This window comes from Corvus kubaryi, unplaced genomic scaffold (assembly GCF_017639235.1).
Source record: "Corvus kubaryi isolate FWS band 111438036 unplaced genomic scaffold, C.kubaryi_AGA036_p1.0 37396, whole genome shotgun sequence".
In the NCBI taxonomy this organism is placed as follows: domain Eukaryota; kingdom Metazoa; phylum Chordata; class Aves; order Passeriformes; family Corvidae; genus Corvus; species Corvus kubaryi.
The window spans coordinates 401,175-415,261 of NW_024581135.1; the positions used below are offsets into that span (position 1 = coordinate 401,175).

The window sequence follows — 14,087 nt, forward strand, 5'->3', positions numbered from 1 at the left end:
GGTAGGTAAGGCATGAAGTGAGGAGTGATCTTTTCAGAGGATTAGGAGGTGCTGCCTCACAGCTGGGGTTTGAAGTACTTGCTGTATTACATCACAAATTCAGTTGACATGTGCATGCATTCCAAACATTATTTTTCTATTGAATCTATCTTAAACTATTTGTATTCTGGTACTTTCCATCTTCTCATAAAACAATTTTTTAAAAAGACCCAAGGGAAGACCTACAACAGCAGACATTAGGACAGTTGGATCTCCTGTGTGTGCTGCCAAGGGGGGGCTTTTTCTTCCTCAGCACAAAGCTGTGTGCCTGCTTGCCTTTAAATCTCATCTCTCCCTCGTTTTGTGGTCTAGGATTAATCCCCACTCCAACGCTAAAATCTCTTGCAACACATTGTGAATTTTGGGAGAGCGGCTCTTGCATTTCTTATCCTGGCAGAAACTAAGATAAATTAATTTCAAAAAGAAAAGCCTTAGGTGGAATTAACAGGGGCATTGCAAATTGTATAAAGCATCTTACAGACTGCTTACCTGCTCCTTTCCAGTATTGTAAGAAAGGATGTGACAGTAAACTCAGGGGAAAAAAACGTTTCCCTATTGAGCATGTAGTCAAGTCATTGATTTAAATGCTGTGACTATCAGAGGAGATTAACATTGAAGTATTACAACTGAATGTTAAAAAAATCCGCAGAGGTATCACATCTAGTGCTTTGACTATAATCGGATCATTTCGAAGGAAACTTTTTAAGAGAATAAATATTTGAATAGTGAGCTGCTTTAAAAAATGGTTTTCTTTTTCAGAAGTGTTGTCTATTCACCACTGAGTTGACCCATTCATTTGTTGGACATAAAAAATACAAGGAAGTTATAATAGCCTAAATTTTAGATATAGCTACTCATGTTTGTGGTGAACTGAAGAGCTGTAGGATGCTATAGTATTTCTCCAAAATGGATGTGAGCAAGTGTCTAAGACTCTAACATTCATCAAAGATGAGCAAGGTCTGACTCAGTAGTAAGTTTTTAATCCAAATGTACTAAACTTGGGTTTAATAGTCTGGGGTCAGCACAGTATTGACATATTGTGTATTTTGGGTCAGATAGAGCTGAAAGTTACTGGAGACTTCAGACCACCACCTGTTAATACCACACTAGGTTGTTGTTGACAACATGAGGATGTTGATATCTGCAGTGTCAGAACTTCACATGTGGCTGTGTGGTCTCAGGACTCTGTCCAGTAACACAGACTAGTTCTCTGCTGGGACAGGAGAGCTCAGTTGTGTTCCCAGGGAGAGGCAGCATCCTTCTCTCTGCTGACCAGCTGTTTGAGTAGTTGCTGCCCTATAGCCCCTGTCATGGGGAGGTTGGGGGTTTCTATTTACTACTAGGTGTTCACATGGGTTTTGAATGCTGTGAATATAATGGACCCCAGAATTTTATGCATTGAACCACAGAGCATAGGCAGCAGGACATCTCTGGGCCTCTGCCATCAGCTTCTGAAAAAAACATGTGAACAGAAATGGTTCTTGCTGAGTGGTGCTGCTTGATGGGGATATGCAATATGGAGCCCCTGTGCAAATCTGAACTTCTCCCACCTCCTTCTGCAGTCCCTGACATATTGGCTATTTAAAACCTTTGTGGCAGTTCGGAGGTTATTGACACCTGAGAAAAGAAAAATGGTACATACCATGCTCATAAAAAAGCACTCTCTAAATTTAAAAAATGATGGCTTTTTCATATTGTTTGGTCAAACTCTCCCTGTCCTGTAATATTTCAGGCTCCAGAGAACTGTTCTTAATATACACTTTAATTTTTTCCCTTCTATAAGCTCTAGTATTCACACCCTGAGGCACCCATCTCATTAGCTTTCCATTTAGGAATACATACATATACTTCTTATTCTTACTGTATGTCCAGGAATAACACTGTTAATATTTTATGTCAGTGTGTGGTGGCTTTGAATAGTGCAAGTCTTTTTTTATTATTATCAGTTGGTACAATTACACATCACAGTAGCAGGTCTCCTATACATCCCGGTTTCCTTGGCAATGTCAGCTTTGTTGGGGCACAGTTTGCTTGTGACTTCTAACGTCTTGGCAAGCAAGTGACTACCTGGAGATGTAGAAATCTGCAAGGTGCCCCTTGCGCAGCGCAGAACCTCGCCGGTGCCTGTGCTGGGAGTGCTGCGTGTCTACAGCTGCTGGAGCTCCTGCACCAGCATCTGCTACCAGCAGGTCCAGTGGCTCCCAAATCCCGTATTTTCCGTGCATGCCCAAACCCTGTATGTGTATCCAGCATTGCTGCCTGCGACTATTGGGGCTGTGCGGATCCTGGCAGGGTCGTGCTTTGTCCAGGACCAGCTGCAGCATCTCTGTCCTGCAGATGTGAATGGGTACAGCATTCATCCCTTACCTTCTCTCTCATCCTGGCAGGCAGTGAAGAGTTTGAGTAGTTGAACTAGAGTTTGTATTGAGAAACTGTGGATAAATGCAAGTATGTTTGAAAAAACCTCTTTTTTTTCCAAAAGAAATGCACGACTTTTTAGTAGTCATTGAATAGACATTTCCATGCAGTTAGTGACTTAGAAAAAATGGTTAGCTTTGTGACACAGACTTCTATAGTCCTGTTTAATTTGTAAAATACTTAAATTCAAGGGATTTATTATCTCATTAACCCAAGTGGAATTTATGTGCTTCTATTACTCTTGAGAGAAATTGAGTGAATCCTTACTCTTCTATGGAAAACTGGGTCTTTACTTTTTTTTTCTTCTACATTTCCCTCCTCGTTTCTTAAAAAAATTTTCTTTTTTTGTGTACCTCAGAATGGCAGGGAGTTGCTCAGGCAGGAGACACAGATCAGCATGTGCTGCTTTCATCTGAAGTATGAATGACTGAGCTATCTTGCAAGTGAAGAGACCACACTGCTGGCAATGAATGTCACCTTTTAATGAGTTTTGCATGTTAATCTTGTAGTGATCTCAGTTTGGCCAGTTCTAGGGGAGATAGAAAGCTATGGCCTTGTGTGGGGAAATAAAAAGCTTGCCAAATTAAAAAAAATCATCTTCCTTGTTAGATGATGGGTCCGTTAGGAACTGAACTGAAAGCAATATCCTTACTGAAGGGCTGGTGTTGCAATCCTGTTATTTCTTTAGCACATAACTTCTTATCACTTAATCACATTTTACATCTGCTTTGCTTTTTTCTGTTTTTCAGAACAGGCTAGAAAGGCATAGCTCTAAAAGGGCCTTTTCTCTATAAACAGAATTCCTTTAGTCACCAACTTGTTCTGAGGCTGCAGCCCTTATTTTAAAAATGTGAAGGAAAAATGTCATAGTTGACGTGGTTTTAAATCCAAATTTGCAATTGAGAGACCTTTTTTCCCCCTCTGTGCCGTGTGGCTTCCATCTGGAAGAATCAAGAGGTATCTCTGACTTGCCATAAATGGGATAACTCTCATTCTATATTCAGCAAGACCCTCAGCAGAGGAGATGGTGATGATGCAGGGAGGCTGGGAAGGAGGGGAGAGGGTTAGAGCTGGTTTGGGCAGCAGATCACTGTGGTTATCTGAGCATGCGGGTTTCTCAATGTAGTTTTGGACTCTACTGGTTCCCAGCTTTCTCTCTCTCTCTCTCCATTGTGCTCCATGTGAGCACAATGTAAGCAGCTGTAGGAAAGTCTGAGATGACTGAAGAGTGCTGTGGGAGGGCAGCTGATGCTGTGTCTCGTGCAACGCGGAGCTCATCCTTCCCAGAGCTTATTTCATGGTTCTCAGTGACTGCTTGGGCTCTGTCTGGACTGACCAAAAAGCTGCTGGACTTGTTCTGTGGTCCAAGGGTACCTTCAGTAGCCTGACAGGGAGCTTTGCCGCCCAATAGCAATTTCATTGGTACTTGTACCGATTTTTGGTGCAGATGAGATGCACAATCTAACACTGACCTCAGGTAGCCTGTGCTGCCCCACTGTGAAACGTGAAATGGTGCTTCATGACTCTTGCTCACTGGGATTTCCCACCTGCCTTGTACAACAGCCTGTGGGACAAACGTGGGGAGACACATTGTGTGGTGTTTTTTTATGCATGGGATTTTTAAAATGCTGAATTCCTTAATAGTGTTTGAATCTCTTGTTGTCTCGTAATCCAATTTTGCTGTTTGTGACCATGCAGCCCTGACCTGCAGTTGTTGTGCTCCTGTGACCCCACCATGAACAGGCTGGTTCTGTTCTGACGTGGGCTTTCATGGCTGGCCAAATTTTGTAGTTCTTCTTTTGCCATGTAGAATCTTCACTTGTGAAGTTATTTTTCTTGAAGAGACCTACTAATTTTTTTCCCAGGGATTCTTAGAATCAGTTGTGAACAGTCTGAAGAAGAAAAAGCAACTTGCAAACCATAAGAAAAATAAGGAAAGATGAGCAGATGTGTTTCAGAGATTAATAAAACTCTGGGAGATTCTAGAAGGGTATTTAGATTGTGTCATTTTATAAGGTTGAAAAAGCGAGCTAGAAAACATCAGAGTGGGGATCTCAGAGGATTTTCCTTTTATGCCTCCAGTTATGACAAACAGTAATGGCTTTATCGCGCAATTATTTGGAATTTTTGCTTAGAATTTGGATTCTAGAAGCTTAGCGTGTCTGTGTGGCACACAGTGATCTGAGCTCTGGGTAGTCATTTGTGGCACTGTTCCTCCCAGGATTTTACGTCCTGTTGGTTCCTAGTGCACATTTTCTTCCGTTTCCAAAGGCTGATGTTGCTCCCTGCTCGACCTTTGGCGTGCAGACCCTCCTCACTCCAGGCACCTGCCCTGTGCTCCAGTGTACCCAGCTAAGGAGCTTGATGCCACCTCTTGTGTCACCATAGGCAGCTTCAAGGTTTGTTTATAATAAATAAGTCATTGCTGCTTGAGGAGAAAACCTTACATGGTGCTGTGTTACCATGTGCTAATTTAATGGGAGTTCCCAAGGAAAGACTCTCAAAAATTGTTCTGTCTTTAAAAGCATTAAGTGAATGATCAATGCATTATTACTATTCAGATGTTAGAGTGAAAGAACTAATTTATTATTTTAATTAGTTTGTAGTGTACTTTATATTATTTAATATGCAATATTGAAATAATGAACTGAAAAAGGGTGTGTATGCATTCTGTTCAGCACAGCAATTTAATAATTTACTTGACAAAACCTCCTCTAATAATACATTAACTGTGAAATGTACTTGAAATGCCAATTGTAATTAAAAACTTTCAGAACTTAATGTTGGCAGTGCTTGTACTGCTAAAATGAAAACTGTTTTGTGGAACAGGCAATGGGGGAGCCAGGTTTCAGTGTATTTTCAATATTAGTTTAACTACTAGGATTTTTTTTAATAATTAAATAAAACATTTACTGTTGGCACAGTAAAATATACCCTTCTGATTTTTGAACTCGTAGGAATGGAAGAATGCAATCAAGACCACGTTAATTTTTTTTGTGCAGTCTGTGGTCCCAGATTGCTGCTGTAGTGAAGCAGAATTATTGTTTGGGAGGTTTTTTGTTCTCCAGACCTGTACTATCCTGCCTCTGGAGATAAAAGCCTGATGAATGCAGCAGGCTTTCTTGGCATGCTTCAATTGTAGGAATGCTGGCAATTCACCATCAGGTGGTCACTTTTGAACAGCAGAACGCTAAAAGCCAGGAAGTGCACTCTGCAGAGATTCCTCAGCGCTTCTGCTCCGTGCCCTGCCTGCCCAGCAGCGCTTGGCAGCAGTGCCAGAGGCTCTCGGACACGAGCGGCTCCGCCTGTGCCGCGTGCGGGACCGCGCAGTGCCGGGAAACGAGGGCTGTCCACTCTGTCCTTTGGCACCACGAGTGCTAGTCCAGCTCCTCATTTTTTAACCTTTGACCACATGGACAGGACTGGTTTGGGAGTCTCTCCTGCCACTTCCTGTGGATGTAGATATCAGGAGGTGTTCCCCTGCTTGGCCCACAGGGAGTTGAGGCTGTGAGACTAGAACTGCTCTCTAGCACAGAGGATTTTAATGTTTAAATGTTGTTTAAAAAGGGAAACATACTGGTATTTGAATCACCTGGTTAATGTCTAATTTTTGTTACTTCTTACACTTCACTCTACCTCTGCTCTGTTAAGAACATTTTATCCTGTATGATTTCAACTGTTCTTGTGGGAAAAGCTATGGCATAAGGCCAGCCTACAGAATCGCAATCACATTTTGTACATATTTTGCAAGCATTGCTTTTCTGGCTTTTACCAATGTTCCTTTCTTTGTTTTATTTTTGGGTATTTTGTTTGTTTTTGTTGTTGCAATTATTTCCTTTTTTTGTCACAATTATAAATTGTTTTTAAAGAAAATTATTCTTCTTTTGCCCTAATGAAAAGGCATGGATTAGAAAAACGTGGGAGGGAGCAGGGATAATCTAAACTAATTTCATATGCTGGATACAGAAAATAATAACTGGGTATTGTGACCAAGTATGGTACAGTAAAACTCTCCTCTGGTAGCCTTGTTACCCATTTTCCTGATTGGCATTGGGCTCATACATTTAAAATCCTAACTAAAAAATGAAAAAGTAGATTAAAAATTGAAATTTAAAAAATGGAAAGCATGTTCTACCCCCTGAGTAAATGTGTGTGTTAGTAGTGATTTAGGGCAGAGTAGGGAGCATTGTAGGAGTGGAGATACACACCGAGTTATTGGCCTATCACTTCTGTCTGGGGAACACTGTTCTGTGATTAATGCTTTGTCAGCTGAGTGAAGTTCTGAATTTGATGCTTGGTTATGCTAATTTGTTTGTACATAACCTGTGAAAAGCCTAGATTGTGCTCCAATATTGATTTCTGACTTGGATCAAAAGGCTGTAACAGAAGAGCTACATGGAAACAACCAGAGAAGGTGATCGTGGCATGTCACAAGGCTGGGATGTCACATATGCCATGCAAACTGCTGCTAATAAGAATGGATTAATAAGGGGGCTTGAGATGATTTCAGGACAGATTAGTGTCTGTGTCTGCTCACTGCTTCAGTGTGGTTTGCTTCCTTCACTCAGTTGTCACCATCCCAGACTCCCTGCCGGGTTCGGTCCGTTCTCCACGGCCATTTCCAGGCAGTGGTTCCCCTGAAGTATCAGGGGAATGCAACTTTTGTTGAGACCAATTTAATGGCCTCGCCATACTAATGACTGCAATCAAACGACCAAACAAGTCCCTGGTTAACAGCTAAATTAATATCCAGAGAAGACCACTAGAGGATCAGGAGAGTTCTCAGACATGGAGGGAACTGTAGCTGCACCATGAACTGCGCCTGACAGCATCAACCTCAGTACTGGAGAGCATTTGAAAGGAGAAGCAGGATGTAGGAAAATCCAACCTTAAAAAAAGCAATTTTTTTGTTACATAATCTGACTGTTACCTCATATCAGTTGAGAAAATCTGTGATGTTATTACAGAAGTGTAAAGCTCCTTCAAATGCTCCTGCAGCTTATCCCAGCTCCAATCTGAGTATGCTTTTAGCAGATTTCATTCAGTGTTTGCTTGTTGTTGGATTTAAATCTTTCTATATATGGTTTTGCTTTGGTCTGTTTCAAAAGAAAGGTAGAAAGGATTGCATGTCCTTCTAACTCATTTTCAAAGCATTTGTCTTTGAGTTCATTAGCGTGGCAAGTGAAGGGTAACTGAAACAATGTAGCATTTTATTTTAGAGTCTTAAACTGGGTGAGCAGGCTGCTGGCAAAATTGCTACATGAAGCTTTCAATTCAGACAGCCCTGGTGTTACAAGTTTCAAGTGTGTGGGAAGCTTAATTCGGGTGTTGCAGATGAGGCTGAAGGTACCTCTCCAGACCCCGAGGTCACCCCCTGCCCAAGCAGGGTCAGGTACAGCTGGTGACCCAGGACCATGTTGAATCCAGGTTTAAACAGCTCCACAGCCTCCCTGGCCAACATGTTCTAGTGTTCATCCAGCCTCTCAGTAGGGAAGTGATGAATGGATTGGAATTTCAGGTGTTTCAGTCTGTGCCTGTTGTTTCCCCTCCTGTCACTGGGCACATCTGGAAGAGCCTGGCTCTGTCCTCTTTGCACCCTCTGCATTTTCAGGTTATTTTCATGTTATTACTTTGCCTGCATTCCATGAGAAGTCACAACATTGTTCAATGTATTGCAAAGAACAAAGTATAATTGTTATTTTAGCAAGAAGCAGGGCAAGCACGGCATCGTTCAGAGATGCAGCTCTCTGAGAACCTTGGACCATGGGGAGTGCTGGATTTCTAAACAGAACATCTTTTATAAGCACAAACCAGAGGAGTTAATAATCTGCACACACAGCCAGTGAAATGCAGTAGAGGTGGAAAAACAATAAGCATTTTCATATCTTTGTATTAAAGCACTAGAAAGCCAGCTGAAAAATGGCTGCAATGCTTGTTCCTTAGAAGAATGCAGAGTTCTGTTAGTGCTTGACAAAACCATTACAAAAAGAGCTGGCAGGCCAACAAAAAGGAGACATCATTAATCCTGTTGAAACCAGTGTGAAACAGATGAGCACACAACTGCTTTTGACAGCACAGAGGTAAATTGGGGCCCACGCTGGCTGGGGACGCCGGAGATGAGTCACTGCCCATGGCCAGGTACAGGGACAAGTTGTCTTCTTTAACCAACACAGCCAGGATCGTGTCAGGAATGGATTTTTGGCACGCTGGGCTGGCTGGTCCATCCCACCCCCAAGAATTTTCGTTAGGAAGTGTGGCAGGCCCTGCAGCAAGGGGTGTGGGGGAGCAGGAGCCTGTCCTGCTCTGCCAGGCAGCTGCTGCCTCTCTTCCCACAGAGGAGTGGGATGTCAGGCATGCAGGACCCCCACAGGGTCTGAGCAGGGGCTGGGGTCCTGGACTGGGCTGCACCATCTGTAAGCTGACAGAAGGTGAAGTCGCCGTCACTGGAGTGAGCCCTGGTTGGAAGCACGGTGCTGTTCCAGAGCTGCCTGTGCTAAAGGCTGCGAATGGACTCTGCTCTGTGACTCTTGGTCTCCATCCCTTCATAGGTTCTACGTGCCAAAGGGAGATGTGAATTTCTAAGATGGTTTTAGCAATTTTGCCTAAAACCTTTTCATATGTGATTTTATTGTGTATTATGCCATCAGTTGGGAACTGCACATGAACATGCAGAAAGATGGTGCTTGCTAAACGATTGTGTTGTTGATAAGATTATAAATCATACTTTGTAAGCAGATTACACGACTTTCCTTCCCAGTCTCATCTTGGCAGGATCAGTGTTACACAGTCTGCTGCAGGACTGTCTCTTCAACTGTTTCTTCCAGGTTCTACAGTGGAAAGCACAGCAGGAAGAAGCTGCTAAACTAGAAGCTGCTGTAGCTGCCACAAGAAAAAAAAAGGAAGATGAGAGAGAAAGGCTACAGAGAGAACAGGAAACCGTTCGTCGAGCTCAGGATAAAGAGAAAGTATGAGAAACTTTTACACATTTTTGCATATATTCATGTGTACCATTGCTTCTAAATCTATAACTGATGTCATAGCACATGTATTCTTGTAAAGTATTATGCATTGATGTAGAGATGGGCAAATGGTTTTGCTCCTGTCCATTTTAGCTCTAAAGCTGCCTGCTCTGACACACCAGTTGTGTTACTCTATTGCATTTCTTAAAAAAAAAAAAGCCTCAGCAAGTCACTGTGTCTGTATGTCACAGAATGAGCACAGAGGCACGGCTGGGTTTGACTCCACAGGTCTGTGCCTTTGAGCAGCATGGCAGCCTCAGGAAGCTCCCAGTGCTGCAGCTGTGTGCTGCAATGCAGCAGAGGAGCCTGATAGCACAGTGCCTGCAGGATAGCACGGGGCTGTGGGGGCACCTCTGGGGGACAGTATTCCCAGTACTTGTGTGCTGACTCCTTGGGAAATGGCTTGGATGCAACTTAATAGAAACTCAGAAATGCACTGTTGTGAATGTAATGCTTTAGAAAATCAAGCTGTGTCACAAGTATTTGTGTTGGCCTTTTTACTTAAGTGATGTGGCAAAAATCCATGTGGTTGTTTCACTGAGATTTTGCCTCTGAGTCCAGTGGCACAGAGAGGGACATGTAGTGAGGGTTTGCTGCTCAGGTCATGAGTAGCTTTGCTGCTGCTTCTCTTTTTTTTCCAGCTTGTTCTGTGTATTTGCCTTTGTACACACAACGTTTGTAGTGGCAGGTGGCTCTGAAACCACAGGCAAAGAAGAGGCTTAGGGAGGCAGTGCTGACCCAACCACCACCAATATTCATTTTATCTGTAAATATTCTGGTTGTGCAAACTTCTCTCTTGCTGTGTGTAATGCCTATATAGAGCAGTCCTCTGCCTATGCACAGATGGAATAGCAGCTGTTTGGGGTCAGCAGTCATATGTTTCATTGGAGTATTTTACATCCTAGATCCTTAAAAGGGCTGCTAACCTTATACTGCAGCTGCTTTTCTGGGGAAAGCAAGCAGAATATTTAAAATACCCACGAGTAGTGTAAAAGGAATGACCACACTACCTACTGTAACCTAGGTAAGGTATGCCCAGCAATTCCAAACCTGGGAATAGGTAAAATGCCATTAATTCTAAATACCAATACTACAGTTGCTCTCTTAGATTGTAGATCAGAAATTTTCCTGTGTACTTAAATACAGAATTTCAAAAATATCTGCTGGTCTCTAATTAGAGTTTATAAGAAAGACTTCAGGCAAAGGGAATACAAAAGGGGAATAATTGCAAAGAGAAAGTTTTATTTCATAAATTTAAGGATTCCAAACATGAAATAAAAGTATTCTAAGAAATACGGTTATAGCCACCCTTGTTTCCTGACCTTCACATGTTGAAAACGCCCTGTATACAGAAATGATTGGCTTAAAGGTTGGGACTCCTGAAACATAAGCACTGATTGGAAGACCTATTTTAGGTGTGAATCACAATTGTGAAAGGTTTCTCTGCACGAAGTCAAACATTCTGTGCAATGTGCTGCACATGGGTTGGGGCAGTCCCAGGCACAAGCACAGACTGGGTGGAGAAGGGATGGGGAGCAGCCTTGGGGAGAAGGAACTGGGGGTGCTGGTGGGTGAGAAGCTGTGTGTGCCCCGGCCACTGGCACCCAGAACCCCCTGTGCCCTGGGCTGATCCCCAGCGTGGGCAGCAGGGATGGGGGGGGCCCTCTGCCCCTGTGCTCAGGTGAGACCCCACCTGCAGAGCTCCTCCAGCCCTGGGGCCAACAGCAGGACTTGGAGCTGCTGGAGAGAGTCCAGAGGAGGCCACAGAGCTGCTGCCAGGGCTGGAGCCCCTCTGGAGCCAGGCTGGGAAAGCTGGGAATGTTCACCTGGAGTAGGGAAGGATCCAGGGAGAGCTCAGAGCCCCTTCCAGTGCCTAAAGGGGCTCCAGGAGGGCTGGAGAGGGACTTGGGAAAGGGATGGAGACTGGAGTACCAGGAAAAAGGGGAATGATTTCTCACTGACAGTGGTCAGGGTCAGATAGGATACTGGGAAGATACTAGATATTCTATTGGCAGTGCTGGGTTATTGGTTGGACTTGAAGATCTTTTCCAATGTGAATGATTCTGTGTTTTGCAACATATGTCACTGCAAGATAGGAATTACAAGCTTGCTATAAATTTCACCAGTTGTTTCTGAAGAACTGTCCTAGTTTATGGAACAGGATCCTGTAGAATTCATTCATATGAAGAATTCAGAGTTTCACTTCAGCAATATTTACTTGACTATTCCTCCTTCTGCATCCCAAACCTCTCATCTTTCCAGATAAGCTTTCCTGCTCAGGTTTCGGTCTTCCTTGAGGTCTTTCTTTCTCACTCAGCTTTGGAAAATCTTTGTACTTCTGTGAGGAACACTCCTGTGCTTCTTCAGCAGACTCTGCACCTCAGCACAATGAGCTGGGCTGGGCTGGATCCAGCCCTTTGAGATGACCCAGGATAGTTCAACTCGAGGAACATTCACTCTTCTGAGCAGCACAGTTGAAAGGTTTGATGGCAGAGTAGGAAAGCAAGGAACAAATGGAAGTGGTAGTCTTCAGATTGTGGTGGAAAAATATATTCAAATTCCATGTTCACAGTCTGATTTTACTACTTTTGTTGTGGGGGCTCCACACCCTCTTGCTCTCCTAGCAAATATTCTGTTAGCTTGTAGTGGTCTAAAATAGAAATTTTATTCTAAAAGGATCAAAATTGGAATCTCTAACTTAATGCTTTTCTTACTTGCTTTGTTCTCACTGCCTGGGCTTTGGAATGAGTGTTAATTTGTTTGCTGTATTTGTTCAAACTCTAGCTGAAAAAATACTGGGCTGAGAAAGAGCTCAAGTGGCAAGAACAAGAGGAGAGAGATCTACAACATCTGGAGGAATTGAGAAAATTAATGGCTGAACAAGCAGCCAAAGACAGAGAAAGGTAAAAGAAATTAAATGTGAATACCTATGGTATCAATAGGAGCTTCTTATAATCTAATTTGCTTTGATCTCCTGACTTTCTTATTTAGAATAAATTGAGGATAAGTATTTTTTTTCCATCCTGTTTGGCAAATGCTTCAAACTATATAGTAAGGTTGCATCCTAGGTGATTGTATCCTAGATGCAATTTATTTCAGTTTGAATTAATTCACATCCATCAAAATTTCAGACCATTGTAAGCACTAAACTGTCATAAATTGTAGCTGAGTAATAAGACCTTCTATATTTCACTTTGCAAAATGTTTTATAATCAGGTTTGGTTTGTTCGAGGGGCAAGTGAAAGCACTTAACAGACTCAAAGATATTTATTGTTATCTTAGAGAGTCCTAAATTGCTCATCTAGTTGTAGATGCTCTTCACCTGTTTGATGGGATTTAGGACTTAAGCCTGCTCAGGCTTGAATTGCCAAGTCTTTGTTGCACAATATGGCCTTTCATGGCCTGTTGAAGAAATACGGGATTTCATAGAGGAATCCCTCTGTCAGAAGAACATAAAACCCCTGCACGTAGTCTGCTAATAACTGCTCTCAAAGCATAGGGTGACTCTTTTTACATAGAGGAAACCATCAAATTGTGTGGACCAGAAATGCAATTAAAATAGGATTAATGTGTCATTGGCATTAGAATATTAAACTTGGTATTAAGCATTCTGTGGGAAACACTACTCGAGTATTATTTTGTTAGGACACCTTGCCGACAACTTACTTTGAATGTCTATGTCATTATGCTACAGATATATCTATCTTCCCTTAAACATGCCTGCAGTGGTTTTAGCTCATAGGAGAAGGAACACATGTATTTGAATTACTGAATTTTCAGTAGAACTGATCAGGAAAAACTGACTTTTCTTTAAACCTGTGTACTGCACTCTGCCATTCTGCTGGGAATCTTCTTCTTATGTTAATAAACATTGCAGAATAAACTATAAGGAAATGGCACAGTTTGTTGAGGAATGCAGGGAGGAAATAATCACCCCTTCAGGCTATTGCCAATGAGAAGTCAGTAAATGCTCAGCATCCTGTTACTCAGAGCTGACCTACTGTACAAAATGAAACACTGACTGTACAGGCTCAGGTACACACGTGGCATTGTCATGTCCCAGTGCAGCACTGCAAAACTAACAGTGTCCTGGCATGTTCCACCTGTCAGAGCACAGAAACTGCATCTGAGTCTTTGCAGAACACTCATGAAACATGGCACAGGCTGGTTACCACAGTTCTGATCCAAGACATTTTCAGGGCCTTTTGGGAAGGAGGTACATCTGCTGCAGTCCCTGCTTTATATGTGCACAGGATCACACACTCAGATATTCTGAATGTCTTCATTCTATGTGTCTGTGTCTTTAGAACACTAAATTATAAGCTCTCTTTTAATGTGGTATCAACAACTACCAACTGCATTTAACTCTTACTGTGCTTCAAAAATTAGCATCCAAAAACGCAAGTGTTTGTTGTTACCAGTCCACTTCTCCTTTTTCATTTGTGCAGTGAGTTTTAGTCAGGCTCTCTGTCAGGTCCCTGAGGCAGGAAATGATTTGAAAATACATCACATATTCTAAAAGAATGTTACCCCCAAAAGCAATAGATTTGGCATTACTCTCGCAGGGTGAAAATAAAATTGGCATGGAATTGTGCAAATATTTGCACTGAC

General features: G+C 42.5%; 1 protein-coding gene across 4 annotated transcripts in view; it reads left to right on the top strand.

The window, feature by feature from the left end:
* Positions 1 to 14,087, top strand: part of CCDC148 (coiled-coil domain containing 148) — a 56,526-nt gene that overhangs the window by 36,368 nt on the left and 6,071 nt on the right. For 2 of the 4 annotated variants that reach the window (XM_042041102.1, XM_042041103.1), the window contains exons 11-12: positions 9,282 to 9,422; positions 12,261 to 12,379. The exons of 1 other annotated variant lie outside the window; for it this stretch is intronic. In XM_042041102.1, coding sequence (XP_041897036.1) covers positions 9,282 to 9,422; positions 12,261 to 12,379 — 260 coding nt within the window. The remainder of the gene's footprint in view (positions 1 to 9,281; positions 9,423 to 12,260; positions 12,380 to 14,087) is intronic. One more of the 4 variants, XM_042041099.1, reaches the window with a different exon arrangement.